Source organism: Patella vulgata, chromosome 4, assembly GCF_932274485.2.
Source record: "Patella vulgata chromosome 4, xgPatVulg1.2, whole genome shotgun sequence".
In the NCBI taxonomy this organism is placed as follows: Eukaryota; Metazoa; Mollusca; class Gastropoda; family Patellidae; genus Patella; species Patella vulgata.
The window spans coordinates 29,646,162-29,662,365 of record NC_065882.2 but is presented as its reverse complement, the minus strand read 5'-3'; the positions used below and the strand labels follow the sequence as shown (position 1 = coordinate 29,662,365).

At 35.0% G+C, this 16,204-nt stretch overlaps 1 protein-coding gene across 1 annotated transcript in view; it reads right to left on the bottom strand.

Annotated features, from left to right (window-relative positions):
• LOC126817139 (uncharacterized) overlaps positions 1–16,204 on the bottom strand; it is a 53,148-nt gene that overhangs the window by 13,159 nt on the left and 23,785 nt on the right. The window contains exons 2-3 of the mRNA XM_050543948.2: positions 11,087–11,197; positions 3,703–10,009 (exon numbers count right to left, since the gene is read on the bottom strand). Coding sequence (XP_050399905.2) covers positions 3,703–10,009; positions 11,087–11,165 — 6,386 coding nt within the window. The 5' untranslated portion in view covers positions 11,166–11,197. The remainder of the gene's footprint in view (positions 1–3,702; positions 10,010–11,086; positions 11,198–16,204) is intronic.

Here is a 16,204-nt window from a genome sequence, read left to right as displayed (position 1 = left end):
ATCCCAATCAAAACTAAAGTGTTTGGTAACTTTCGACACAAATTTTCATACTTTTGCAAGTTAGCTGACAACAATTTTATTTCTTATGTTGTTAGAACTGGTCAAGCTGCAAATAAATTGATTTTAATTTTTATCGCAAACCCTGCTCCATTGGAGTTAACGTGATCTGAAGATAGTGTACATTTCAAGTATCTACAGACACGTATCTTGTGTAGTCTCCTGACACCTATGGAAAATTAACTTGAACCATGATAATGTGATAGATTAAGACCCTGACTATCACAAACAGCCAGGGTCATGCAACAGCGGTAATAGTGCTACAAAAATAGCTAAAATTTGGCCTAAAAATGACAAAAATCAACCGAAAAACGTAATTGGCCTGTATCTCGGAAATGGTTGATATCTGAAATTGGTGATTTTGGCTGGAGAGTAGGCTCGATGGTCGACCAAACCCTGTTTGTATGTTCTCAATCGGCCGACCCCCACCTTTGAACATCTGCCTTCGAACATGTCGACGTATAAAAATTCATTGTATTGGACGTTAAATCTGTAATAAACAACAACAACAACATTATGCTTTGGACTCAAATAGGATTCTTTGGAAGATATACATTAAAGAGCAGTTTTGTCACCAGACTAAAAGAAGCTAACAGTGTATCTAGGCATATTTAAGCCTACCAGAAACACTTAAATGTTTTGGGGGTCAGTTCTCGGTAATGAACATTGTCTTTTTTCACGATTTTAAGCAGTCCCATGTCACATGTTTCGCACATGCATTCCCTGCAATCTGGCCTTTTAAAAACAGATCAAAATTTCAACATTCATCACCTCGGAAAAATGCCACGCCTTACACAAGAAAACAGGAACAGAGCTATTGGCATGCTAGATCAGGGGGGCTTCACGGGTAGCCCTGCCAGACACTTTAATGTTCACCCATCGACCATTACTCGCCTCAGACAACGCTTTCACGCCACTGGAAGAGTTGCCGATCGACCCCGACCTGGAGCGTCACCTGTAACAACCGCTGCTCAAGATCATCACATCCAACTACAGCATCTGCGCAACAGGTTCCAGTCAGCTACTGCTACTGCCAGGTGAACTGTTGGAACACTGCAACGTCAGCTCAGCCCGCAAACAGTCCAAAGGCGTCTGGCTGCTCTTGGGTTACGCTGCCGTCGACCTTACCAAGGCCAAATCCTTTTGCATCATCATCGACTTGACAGACAACATTGGGCCGCAAATCAGGGGTATCTGCACAACACACCATGGTGAAATGTCATCTTCTCGGCTTAATCCCGATTCAACCTCAGTTTTCTTGATTGACGTACCCCTATCTACCGATGTTGACATGAACGCTTTGCTCGTAACTGAGTGCTGGAAAGGGATTGTTTCGAGGGGCGGTGGCATAATGGTTTGGGCTGCTATACACGTCAACTTCCGTTCCCAGTTGGTGGTGGCCTAAGGCAATCTCAACACTCAACATTAAGATGACGCCATATGGTGTTGCTTCCAATGCTGGCTCAACATGGCGTCCGTCGACAGATGGATTTCCAGCATGACAACGCCCAACCCCACACTGCCAGGTTGACAAGAGACTTTTTAAACAATCATCTTGTCCGTATTATGGATTGGCCCGCTATGTCTCCCGACATGAACCCGATAAATGAAATGCTTACCGAAACATACGCCCACAGCAGCTAAATTGTCCGAGCAGTCGACAAGGGTTGTCACATATTTATTCTTTTGTAGGTAGCTAGGGGCATTTAATAGACAATTTCATACAGATGACATTATAATTTTCGTCGTTTGAGGGTTCACAAGGTTCTAAAAACTAAAATAAGGGCCGTAACACTTGAAGTAATCTACAGAAATTGTTGAAATTCAACAGGCTTTTTCGTTTTACTAATTCAAATAATGCATATAAATTCCATACAGATCGGATGATAACGTTTGTCGTTCGAACCATCACAAGGTTTAACAAAGTAAAACATGGGCCATAACTCTAGAAGTAATTGACGGAAATTGCTTACATTCAATAGGCTTCTTCATTTCACTAATTTAAATGATGCATAGGAATTTATTTCATACAGATTGGAAGGTAACTTGTCGTTCGAGCGTTCACAAGATTCAACAAAGTGTAACAAGGGTCATAACTCTAGATGTAATTAACGGAAATTTGCTGAAACTCAATAGGCTTGTTCGTTTTACTAATTGAAACCATACATATAAATTTCATACAGATCGGATAATAACTTTTGTCGTTAGAGCATTTACAAGGTACAACAAAGTGAAACAAGGGCCATAACTCACGGCGTAATTAACGGAAATTGGCTGAAACTCAATAATAGGCTTGTTAGTTTTACAAATTTAAACCATACATATAAATTTTAAACTGATCGGATGATAACTGTTGTCATTAGAGCATTCACAAGCATAGGCGTACAGGGAAATTTTTGACTGGGGGGGGCGGTGGTGGTTGGTGCCCAAAAAATGTAGTTAGGTTCTTAGTATGTTACATAATAATAATAAATTCGCTGTTAAATTGGACACATTCAAGAACACAATCTTTTTTTTTATACTTTTACAAAGTACATTTGTGTGCCCAGATTTTCCCAGCATTTGGAGCCCCCCCCAGCTCGTACGCCTACGTTCACAAGGTACAACAAAGTGAAACAAGGGCCATAACTCACGGCGTAATTAACGGAAATTCAATAAGAGTCTTTGTTTTATTAATTTAAATGATGCATATAAATTTCATACAGATCGGTTGATAACTTTTGTCATTAGAGCGTTCACAAGGTGCAACAAAGTGAAACAAGGGCCATAACTCACTCTAGATGTAATTAACAGATATTGCTGAAATTCAATAGGATTCTTTGTTTTACTAATTTAAATGATGCATATAAATTTCATACAGATCGGTTGATAACTTTTGTTGTTAGAGTGTTCACAAGGTGCAACAAAGTGAAAACAAGGGCCATAACTCTAGAAGAAATTAACTTAAGTTATTGAAATTAAATAGGCTTCTTCATCTCACTAATGCAAACAACATATATCAATTTCAAAACAATCAGATGATAAATGTAGTCTGTAGAGTGTTCATAAGAAATTGTGGGCGATGGACGGACGGACAGAGGCGACGACAATATACGACCACATTTCCATGTGGGCGTATAAAAATCACAATTGCCCTGCCCTAATAGTTGATGTATCTATAAGTTTTATATAGACATCATTCAGTGTTCCTGGAGAGAACATCACTGGCGTTCCTAGAGGGATGAATAGCCACCTCTGTTTAGAGGCTGGGATTCAGACTTTTAGACATCATATTATGGTATTTCAGAAAGACGTTCCCAAGGCCTTCTCGGCTTAGAGGCCGGGATGCAGACAAGATGCAGGGGTCTTGAGAGACATACCTTTAGTCTCCCCGGCTTAGAGGCCGCCGGAGATCATTATGTAAATTTTAGCTTATATTTAATGTCATACTTGTGTGTGTGTAGTTTGCTGTATATAACCTTTGTATTATGGATGTTATAAAGTTATATAAACATAGTTAAAGCAAAACAGTGTTCCAGGGTTAATTCATTATTCAGAAACAAGTACACAACGTGGAAGTACTGATTGGATAAGTAGGATAGTGTCACAAGAGCATTTACAAGAATGTGGACTGAAAAGAAAATTTGATTGTCAAAAACTGCCTACCTTTTGCTACATCGATAATCACAGAGATTACACAAAACAACATCCATATTTTGGAGATCAACTATGGAGCCAATCATCAAACCATGCAAATTATATGTTCCACCAGTAATAGCATCTTTCCAGTATATATACATATTAGAAGACAGTTTGTGTTCAATTTGGGAATGATTCCTTAATTCGGACAAATTTTCAAAGGTTACAGAACAGCTATAACACTGTATTGCTCTTTTTTGATTGAATATTTCTTTTTTCTGCTCAATAAATTCTCTATATTGACATTCATCCATCAATTCATTGAGCCGTTTTTCAACAAGAAGATATTCTTTACTGTTTTCATCTGATTTGTGCATCTGTAGGAAATGAGTTTTTCTTCGTACAGGATCTTTGATAGTTAATGAACAAACAGAACAAACAACAGACCTCTGAAATTCTGGTAAATGATTGAGAAGGTGGATCTTCATAAGATTCTTGTTATGTTCTTGCTTTTTACAGTAGATGCACTGAAACTTTGGTTTTCTTGTATCTATTACTGAAGGTACTGTATGTGAACTAGGTGAACTTGACTCAGATTTAATAACCTTAAAAAACTCTTTTAATGGTAGTGAGCTGAATTTGTACACCTGGAGTTGATGTGATAGTCTGTGATGTTTTTTACTAGCCTTTTCATTGAAAAACCTAACACCACAGTATCCACATTCAAGAAGTTCTTCATAGTTGTGACTTTTAAAATGCATTTTGATGGTATCTATACAATCGTTAGTAGTAAAATTACATTGTGGACATTTAAATACATCTTTATTGTGATCCACAGTTTTCACTTTCTTAGAAATAGTTGTTTTGATTGAAGGCGATTTTTTTCTTTTATCCACTGATTTCACCTGGTTAGCTTCAGACTCTGAAGTGGTAGATGAGATAGATGCCTTATTGTAAACAAGTTTTATTATGGTATCAATATCTGGATGTTCAGTATTAGAATGCATCTTAGCTTTAATCTCATATTGGAAAGTCTCATGGCAATGTTCACAACGAAATAGTTTCTTCACCTTGGGGCCATCATCATCGATTAGTTCAGGATAAATATTCTCTGGAGCAATACTTGTATTTATCTCAGACTCATTTTTCAGTTTATATTCTATATTCAAATTAGATTTTCTGATAAAATTATAAACTGCATGGTTTATGTTGAAATCAATGTCCTTTACTTTCACACTATCTTTTGTATGGCAAGATGAGAGGTGCTGATGAATCTTGAATTTTTCAATGGCACGCATATCACAATATCCACACTGATAGAGATCAATTTTAAGATGGTTGAGATTTAAATGATGATGAATCCAGTATCGTGTTATAGCTGGGAACATATTTTTACATATTCTACATTGATGTTTGTTATTTTCAGTAGTATATAAAGCTGACAATCCCTCATCTAAATAATCTGAGCCTAGTAAACACATTGTTTTATCGGTGATAGTTGTAGACCATTGAATAGAGCTGCCTGGTTCTGTTTCATCATCTTTACTGGCCTCCTTCAATGGTTTTGCTGCAGAAAATGTTTTGACATCACCTACAGTTGAACCACTAATCTTTTTGGGTGAATCGTTTATAACTTTTCTTTTCTTGTCTTGTCTATTATCATTATATGCATCATTCAGGTGATTATCTTTCTCCTCTGCATCATTAGGTTTCTTTCTTTTCCTATTAACATTTGTTTTCTGGTTGAATTTTTCTGTGATCCTCATCTTCCATTGTCTGACTTTTTGCTTTGAACTCTCTATAGAATGATTCTCTTTTCTCTTTATTTGGGGAAATTTTTCCTTTTGGTTGATTTCAATACCACTTCTGGTCTTTGCAGAGTTTGAGACACTTGGCTTCGAACATGTTTTATCTGGTTGGAACTTATCATTTTTTTTTGCATCAGATCGAATAGTACTGGACATTAAAGAGTGAATTGCCTCTTCAATTTTGTCAGAGTATATAATGTTAAAAAATTTGCAAGCATGTTGTTTTTTGGCATGTTTCGTCAACTTCCATAACAAAGTGCTAGTAAACTGACACATGTGACATCGAAATTCAATTTTAAGATGGCGTAAAATATGTCTGAGTGTTTGATCCAGAGTTTTGAACTCAACTTTACATAACTTGCATTTAAATGTTTTCTCGTTTTTTCCAAAAAGCGGTTTTACCCTTTTAGTGAGTAAATGCAAATTCTCCTGGTTTTCAGGTCCATCAGTAGGGATATACAGATGAAAGTCTTTTTTGTATGTGTTTATATCAGCAAATGTGGTATCCTGTTCTTTATTAGTTTCATATATTTCTTGTTCTTGTCTTTCATGACTCACAGCATGAAGTTTTAGAATATCCAATTTACTGGTAAGGAAAAGACAGCTCTTGTTTGCACATTTATACACCCTTAAGGGAGATTTTAAATGTCCTTTTTGTTTAGGAGATGCTCTCTCAACAGTGTCACAGACATCACTATGCGTTTCTTCCTCCTGTTGTATTTCTTTATCTGATGGGAAATCACAACTGTCTTGACTTTCATGTGCTGCTTTCACATGTTTTGCTAGATTACTAGGAGACACACTTCTGAAGGTACAACTAGAACATGTTACAACACCGGACTGAAGAGAAATTTCTTCAACATGGTACATGTCTTTTGGGTTGGTGGTAATTGTATGTTTACCATCATGCATATGATCTAACATATTTTGATAAACATTGGTTTTATATGAATCACATTTACACTGGAAATAATATATTGTCATTTGTGTCTCAGCATGTTGTTTTTGGTGACTCTCAAGCTTGTATTTATCTGTGAAACCAGATTTGCAAAATGGACAAAGATAATCCATGATATCCTCTGGTATGTTGGTATGTATGTTCATGTGGGAAGAAATCTCCGTTGATGAAACTGCTATAAAAGAACACAACTTACATGAGAGTTCAGTCATGTCATTTACATATTCAACAGTGTCTTCTTTTCTGATAGTGCAAGTCATCTTACGGTCAATCTCAATTTGGGCCTTGTCTGGCCCGGCTTTCAAAGTATTCTTCTCAGTATAACCATAGATTTGACGATCTCTACACACAAGTTGTTTAATAATGGAGTATGTTGTTGGCATGCTATCATGCCATTGCCCTATATGATCAATCATAGTATGTTTATCTGTAGCAATGGCTGTACAATGAGGACAACTTATTATTAACAGAAGATTTTCTTCATAATGAAGACGTAACCCATTTACATTATCTTGTGAGGCAAAACACTCATGGCATTCCAAGGTTGCATTATCATGCTTCTCAATGTGAGATATAAAGCTATCTAAAACATTACAACGATATTCACAGTTAGTTTGTGTACACTGAAAAACAGGTATTGATGGTGCATTCAGGTTGGTATGATACACAAAATGTTTCATAAGTTGATCTATTCTCAAGCCTAAAAATCCACAATGTTTACATGGAAACTGCTTAGCTGATGCATGAAGTGTAAAGAGATGTTTTCGAAGGTCTTCCATAATCAATGTTGAATAAGAACAAGATCCACATGCATAAAATTGATAAGAAAAATGTGAGGTATGCAGGTGACCTTGTGAAAATTCACTCTTAATTGACAGTTGTTCTATGTTTGATGTGGAGGTAGCTGTATCTTGTCTAATAGGATGAGGATTGTTTGACCCAAGTATATTATTGTCGGTTCTATTTAAGTGAGCCAATGAAAATGTGCTTAGTATTTGGATATTAGAACTCTGTTTATTTCCATCATCTTCTATACCATGGTTTTCTGAAATCCTATTAATTTGACAAGATTCTGTGTCAGTGGGCAGTGCAGATTCTCCTTTTACACACAAGATGTGATCATGTTCAGTTTCATCAACAACTTGACAAAATCTCTGGTACTTAACAAGGAGAGCATCTTCAGAAGCTGACAAAGATGTCTGTTGTGTATCTTTAGGAGGAACCACTGTAGCAATATTTGTTTTTTTTTGTTTTAGTTTCATCAACTTCATGTACTGAGACACAGATTCATAAATATCAATATCATACCCATGAATGCTTATCATTTTCCCAGGATGCTTTGTTCTGCAATGGTTGGATATTTGGCCGTCTTTATTACCATTAAAATCACAATGTCCACATTTAAGTAAAGGGATTTTCATATGTTTAACTGCCAAATGTTCATGAAGAAATAATAAATCATTCAAATGAAATGTTGTATTACAAATTAGACACTGATAATTGTCTTTAGTCAAATTATAGAGAGAAGACATTGCCCTAGCTACATTCTCAGATGAAAGGAATTTTCTTCTAAGTCCAGATGGAAATCTGTTATTGACAAGATTTTTAAAATGGAACTCTGATGTAACTGTCTGTCCACATGAGTTTTGAGTACTTCGACCGGTTTCATCAAGAACTGAAGTAGAAGCAAAGTTCAAAGGAACTGATGTCGAGGGTTTAGTTGGCTGTATAAAGTAATTGGATTCACCATCATCTGCATTGTCCATGACGATTTCAATAACATCATCATCAACGGCAATAGGTTTGTGCTTTGTTCCAGGTACCACTTTTGGTTTATCTACAGGATGTGATGCAGTACTATCTTCTTCAATTGATAACATGTCTTGTTGCTTAGATTGTATAGAAGTTCCAGTAATCCTATTATCAGATGATGTGCTAGTAGCAGGTTTTGAAACAGGAAGTGGAGATTCTGGTTGTTCAGATAAGGACAAATCGATGCTTCTATCAACTACAGAACATGACATACCAGGAAAACTGACTATCTTCTTGCAGTCATTACATGGCTTTCTACTATTATGACAATGTGTCCAAACATGAAGCCAGAATCTTTCTTTATCTGTCCATTGCTTAGAACACAAATAACATACATATACAATTTGCTTATTTTTCAGAATAGAACCAAAGTCACTTTTATTTTTTGTCATATCATCTATGTCTGTTGTGATGTTTACTTCACCCTGAAGACTAGGCATTATTCCTACACGTCCTTTAACACATTCAGATTGTTCGCTGTCATTTAGTTTTTCCATGATTTTCTCTACTGAAGAGCATAGAATATATTTAGTACCTGAGGATTTCATAATATGACACTCTGAACAAATAATTGTAGAGTGAGAATGTTGCCAAACATGCCACTTTAAAGCATTTATGTAAGGAAAATTTATATCACAAACAGTACACTTATATATTTTACAGTTATCTACAACTGTACAGGTTATTTCATCAATTGTGATGTTTCTTAATGCTCCTTTCTTAACCGCTTCTGCTTGAGCTTTTGTATAACTGACTTTTGAAAGAGTATGGAACAAATTAGTAGTAACGGAACATGTTATGTGCGACTCGCCTTCTTTCTCTACACACTGGTCACAACGGACAGCATTTTCATGCTGATGAATCCACATATGAAGACTAAACAACTTTTTATTTTCCCAATTTTTTGAGCATAAGGTACATGTATACTTCACAAAAGTTGGAGTAAATTCAAATTTGAACATTTCTGTGTGATTAACATTTCTGAACAATCCTACTGGAATAGGTTTAACAGCCACATCAATAGATGTTGCTGGATTTTCTGTTTCTTCATCATCAATAACAATGTTTATATTGGATGCTTTGGTGGGTTCAGGAGCCACTTGGTTTGATATTTTGGATCTAGAACCTTCACTACTGGTATTCTCCTGGACATAGTGAGTGTATGAGCCTTTTTTTTTTGCTTCTTCTAGCATATTACTTGTGAACTTTAGCCCATTCACATGAAATTTCTTATCAGTTTGTGGATGAGCACTTATTAGATGTTTATTTATTTCCTTCCTGGAAACAAACATTGATTTACACTGTGAACATCTATATGGCTTGGCTATGATATGGCACACAAGATGTTCATGGAAAGATTTTAATTTATGAAATATATAATCACAAGAGCAGCTAAATATATTGCCATTTTTATGGTATGTGATTGTAAAGTTTTGTTTTGTTGATGGCTTACATGCATGAAGAAGATGACGGGAGTAGTCATTAGTTTCAAAACAACACTTCGTACATTTATAATTTTTTTTTTCATCACTCGTGTGTTCTGATTTTTTTCTGTTTGTTTTTGATTTCAGTATGGGATTTTGTGCTTTTGATGTAGCATTCTGGGTAATTTCTGTGGGTTTATCCACTACATCCTGAACAAAATCATAGTTTACAACTACTTCTATCTTCTCATTTTCAATATTCATTTCAAATCTGTCAGGTGTTTTAACTGAAGATGTTTCTCCAGTCACATCTACACACTCAATAACCAATCCTAAAATATAAAATAATTTGTGGTGATTATTAAAGGTTCTTTATTGGCCATTAGTTTAAATTACAATACTTGCAGTACAACTGGAAATGAAATGGGGTTTAACGTCATACTGTTCTGCTCTGACTGGGCAGTACAACTGGTCTAGTCAACATAAACTCAACATAGCATAGGCGTAGCCCGAGGATGGGCAACAGGCTCCTCCACCTAGCGCTAAATATTCAAACTTTCCCTAGTTATGTCTATATCATGACAACCACTGTTATTACATGATTACACTTTTCTTTCAGCTTGTTTACAAATTTTACTATTTAGTTTCAATTTTTAAAAGTCTATGTCAACAGCACAACACAAAATCGATTATACTGCACAAAATATGTTATACAGCTATGACATGATGACACTTGTTTTATCTATAGAGGTCGTCTCAAAAAAGAAATCAACATATAAAATCCCATGAAATCAACAATTGTTAGATTCCATGCTTTAATTACAGTTTTCCTGCTGAACTCGCACATCTGAAGTAAATCAGTGTCATTTAGCTCTCGAGATGATCAACAGGTAAGCCCGCAAGAACCACTCTAATAATAGTCAATCCTTGAGAACATATCAGTGTAACAGCTGCTTCCTGGCTATTCAAGTGTCTTAAAATCATACATTGCATGTATGGCCAATGTTCCTGACATAAAATAGCATTTTTGACGTCCATTTGACATTATTCGGACACTTATTCACAGGATCTGACAGTACAATTATTGCATCTCCAACAAACAGGTCCATTGAACTTTTGAATTGAAGATGTGTATTTAGACCCAATAAAATGTATTACGTTTTACTGTCATTTAATATCAACATATTTCTTGGAACCCATGGTTATGGTGGTTGGTCACTGATGGTTTAGATTCTATATAAAGAGTTCAGTATGCTTTCTACTACAAGTACATTGACACCATTATTTTGACTGAAATAGTACAATTCTTTGATACTGTGAAATTGGTGTTCGGGTTATTTGGTAATTTTTCCCTGTGGTGTTTGGTTGTTAAAATTGTTTGTGTGCTTTTATTTTTCTACTGAACTCACCAGTTTCATTGTCAGAATCACGTGACTCACAATCCATATGTAGTCTTGGTTCATCTTCCTCCTCCAACATATCGTCCATGGTTCACAAACCCAGCTTTGCATTCGATAAAACTATAAAAATAAATAATTGTCAAACCAATTGTTTGGTAAAACAAAATATAAAAATGGTATTAGCAGAAACATCTTAAAAGAGCTGTGGATTTCTCTTGCATTGTTTATTCATAAACAATTTCAAGGTTCAACAAAGAGAAACAAGGGCCATAACTCTAGCAGTAATTAACGGAAATTGGTGAAATTCAATAGGCTTCTTCGTTTCACTAATCTAAATAATGCTTAAAAATTTCCTACATGCTGAAATTGAATAAGGTTCTTCTTTTTACTAATTTAAATGACACATATAAATTTCAAACAGATCGGCAAAGAGATAACTGTTAAAAGTGAAAATGGATGTTTTTGATTTTCGTCTTAATAATGAGTAATTGCTCCACCAATCCCCAGACATTCAGTAATTCGCCTGGCATGCTTCTCATCAACCGTCCAATCACGATTTGGGGCAATCTGACCCACTCCTCTTGCAGTGCCACGGCCAATTCTTGCAGTGTTGTGGGTTGACGTTGATCTCAACGAACACGTCTCCTGATCAAATTAAACGTAACACACTAAAGCAAAGATACGCTAAACAGTAAATCTTGTGCAAGAACCGATAGGAAAGCAAATATGGATAGGATAAACCAGCAGGCGGCAGTTTTCATCAACCCTTCCTTGAAGTGTCAAATTTGACAATGAACCCCTCCCACGTGTATGGCGCTATTGCGTGTCGCACATGCAGCTCAGTGGTTCTGTTGGGGCGATAAGTTCTTCATCTTTGAACATACTCTCACAAAGCATGTCAAGTGTTCATGACTATTTATCATATCACAACCTGCATAGGTATTTGCATTTGAATATCCACTACTTTTTTGGAAGAGTATATATAGGAGTAAACACGGTGTATAAAAATAAAATTAATCAGATGATAACTATGGTTTCTAAAGCATCCACAAGATTTTTCAAAGTGATCAAGGGCCATAACTCTGGCAGTAATTATTGGAAATCGTAGAAAATCAATATGCTTCTTCGTCTGATGAGATTAAACACTATTTATAAATTTAAAGTCAATCAGATATTAACTTTAGCCTCTAGAGTGCCCACAAGATTTTTCTAAGTGATCAAGGGCCATAACTCTGGCAGTAATTATCGGAAATCGCTGAAAATCAATAGGATTCTCCATCTAAGGACCTTAAACACTGTGTATAAATTTAAAGTCAATCGGATATTAACTTTGGCCTCTACACCATCCACAAGATATTTCAAAGTGATCAAGGACCATAACTCTGGCAGTAATTATTGGAAATCGTTGAAAATCAATAGGATTCTTCATCTCATGACCTTAAACACTGGTACCAGTAGGCCTTATCTTATAGGCTAATAAATGTGGCCGTTTTTACAATGTGACATTAAAATGACAGCATTTCCTCTCAGACATTTTATAAATTCATTCAGTTATTGCACCAGGGCAGAAGTGACAGTCAGTAGAAATAATCTTTTTCATAATATAATTAATATAGTTGATCTTATTTGTCTGTAACTCATATATAGGACTATACTACAGAACAGGTCTGCAGGCTAAATAGTTCGGGCATGGGTGCAGGACCTGACAAGGACAACTGTCTATTCGTTTGGATGGGATGAAAAACAGAGGTTCCGTGTACAGTTGGAAATCGATATACTGTCTGGGCAAAATTTCCCTCATAGCACAGTGTATGGCGTATACCCGTCTTCATTAGCCCAGTTCAGAGCAGAACAGTAGGACGTTAAACCCCATTTCATTTCATTTCGGACATGGGCCATAATTTAAAGTTTGATTAAGAAGTTAACAAAAAAAAGTGAAGACAGACAAAGCAAATCAAGTTGCCAATTAAAAACTAGATAGTAATTATCTCAGAGAATGAAATGGTCATGTAAACTTACTTATATTTATGTATCATAATAATAATATTCTTATTTTTCAGCCAGATCCCATAGCTGCACTGCACTATGATCATATTGCTCAACCAAGATTAAGGTAACAATGGGTTTATCAGCTTTAGAATGATTATTTCCTGTCACATGTGCTCACAGTATTAGTCACACAAAGGCTCAGAATCACTGTCTTGTAGATGGTGTCTTCTGTCCTATACTGGGGGTTTGGGTTGTTGAATGGTTAACACATGCATTTTAGATCATAAGGGCTGTCAGTGAGGTGGTTTCGAACTATTCGAACCAATACTTGTATGTGGCAAGGCTCGTCTGTCCAACCCCGTTGGTTTCCTCCAGGTCCTACAATGCGGACAGGAATTATTGAAATATAATTGGACAATTTGTCGGTCCAAAAATGACCTATCTAGTTTGTGTCGACACTATAAACTGTTCTATATCACTTTAAATATTTTTCTTTTAGATCCTGCTATAAAGTACACACATTCTTTATGCATCTGTAACCGTAAGTTATGGTAATAGCATGAAATTAAAATTGAGAAAATTGTGTTAATGCTGTATTTTTTTTATTAATGGCTAGACTAATTATTATATTTATTGAAATTAGACGCCAGATTTTAGCAGCAAACAATTAGAATATTTTACTGCCGTATTTTTAAAATTAGTCTCTGGTATAAAAATTTTGAATATAATTATTTATGTACAAATTTTCTATAATTATGATTTTTTTTACAAATTTTCTATAAAGTCAAATCAAATTGAGTATAAAAACTGTGAAGAAAATGCTTTGATTAATAAAATGGTACAGACAGAGAATATAGTTGATGCTATCGCAGGTTAGTTAAACTCATTTTATAGACATGTAGAATTTTTTATAACATATGGCTGTAAATGTTCAACATAAAAACATGATTATTTTGAAACAAGTTGCTGCATGGTTTCTTTTTCGGGATATATTCTCTCTATGCAGAATCCTGTCTTGTAAAAGTGACAAAGTTGCAAAATTGTGTCCCATTTATGAGAAGTTGTCTCTGAATCTGAAACCAGTGAATATGGTTTCTAGACAATTTATACATGTGTATTCATCATCATTTTGAATTAAAAAAATCTTTCAGTTTATTACATGTTTCTATGAGTGTCATATCTTGAGCTGAAAAAGGACATTTAATTTCAATGAGCCCAGTCTAGCCTTCATCACAAACAATTGCATCTGGTGTAGCACCTAAAAATGAAAAAGCTGGATTTATTACAAGTCCAATGTCATGAATATGATTCCCAGTCTGTTTGATATACATTTGTTTAGCAATGGTTTCGTTTGCTTGCTCATAAAAAGTGGTAACAGAATACAAATTACTTTTGTCAAATGTGTTTTTTAAAAATGAATTGTTTATTCTTTTTCATAACAGCTCCAAAATTTGAGACAGTAACACCACACTTTCTTTCGTTCATCCAGGTCTTATTATTCCTTGTGAATCTCTCTATTTTTATGTCTTCATCTTGCTTTACATCTATTTATTTCCACTCAACTTTCATCTTTTCTATCTGATTTAAATCTAAATGTACATCAACTGGTTTTGGAAAAACTATTTCACCACATTTATCAGAGTTCTCTGTTCTCGGTTGAGTTGTCACTTGCATAAGACGTGCCTGAAATACATATTGTAATCTATTTACTGTATATATTTTTCAGGATTTCAACCGATGAACATCTTGGCCCTTGCTGCAGAAAATATGAAAATGAAAAAGGATATGCAAAATTAATTGTGGAAAATGAAAATCTTAAATGCAGTCAAGTTCATCAAGTAGATAAAGGAACTAGTATGAACCTTTCAGCGCAATGTTTTAGCTGTTCTACTTTAAAAAAGATTCATTTCAGTATTATACTGGCTTTCCTTATGACTGTTTTTTATAAGTTACCATTTGAATTTTCTAAGAATAGTAGCAGCTTAGTGTTTCTCTAGACGATCAACTTCTTTTAGTGCTAATAAAATTAAGACAGGGCTTTGATTTTAAACGCATATCAAGTATGTTTGTAATTTCTTCTTAGGATTATAGCTGTTTATTTACTAATTGGAATGATTGTATGTTTTATAGACTTTGCTCTCTTGTTATATGGCCACAAAGAAATACAGTAAACTTCGCATATTTCGGATCTAAGTGAACTGACCAATTTTATCCGAGTTAAACGAAGATCCGAGTTAGCCGAAGACCGAAATTCAATCTTGGCTCGATTAGAAATAAACTGCAAGAGCCGCATAATAACTGATTCAAAGGGGCCCGACTAATCACCGGAACTCATTTACAATCACCGGAACTCACATATAATCACCGGAATTCACTTCGAAAACCCCCGATTCCTCCCACAAAACTAATTTATTTTAAATGCATAATACATTATAATATAACGAATATATTGATCTCTCCACAGGCCAGATGAAGGCGCTGTAGGATTTATTTATTTGAAAGACTACCGAAATTCATTTCAAATATATGCATCATGATTATGATAACGTAGGGCGCATCAAATTACCCAAAAACTCCAAAACAACACCCAGTAACTCCAAAAATGTTGACTGTGGAAACACAAAATAACAATTTAGTTGAGTTTAAGAAGCCTCACTGTTTTGGGCCCAAATCGGAGGTTCATGAGAGATAACTTGTGTATGTGATTTTTGTTGACAAGAAACTATGTATACTTTCGTTGCAATTCGTTGTAATGTATTGTAATTAGTGATTGATTACTAGTTTATTAAAACAGTAATTATATGCATGAAACATATTATGGTATATATAGTGCAATAAACAATTCAATATTATAGCTATATTTATTTATTTATAATTGCAAATGGTGTCGATTGTCACTTTCGGTCATCGACATCGTAACTTGTTTTGAAATAAATAAATGCAATCAATTTAGATAAGTACCGCTGACAATTATTTGTCTCTGCTCAGAGTATTCTCATATTATGATAGTTTATTGTGTTGTGATTGTATGTAATTATTGTAATTTGTCACCTTTTACAATGACAATATTTAAATTTAATATGATTCGTAAATCCGATATTTTGATCATTAAAGGGAGATTACTCGACATATGTGGAG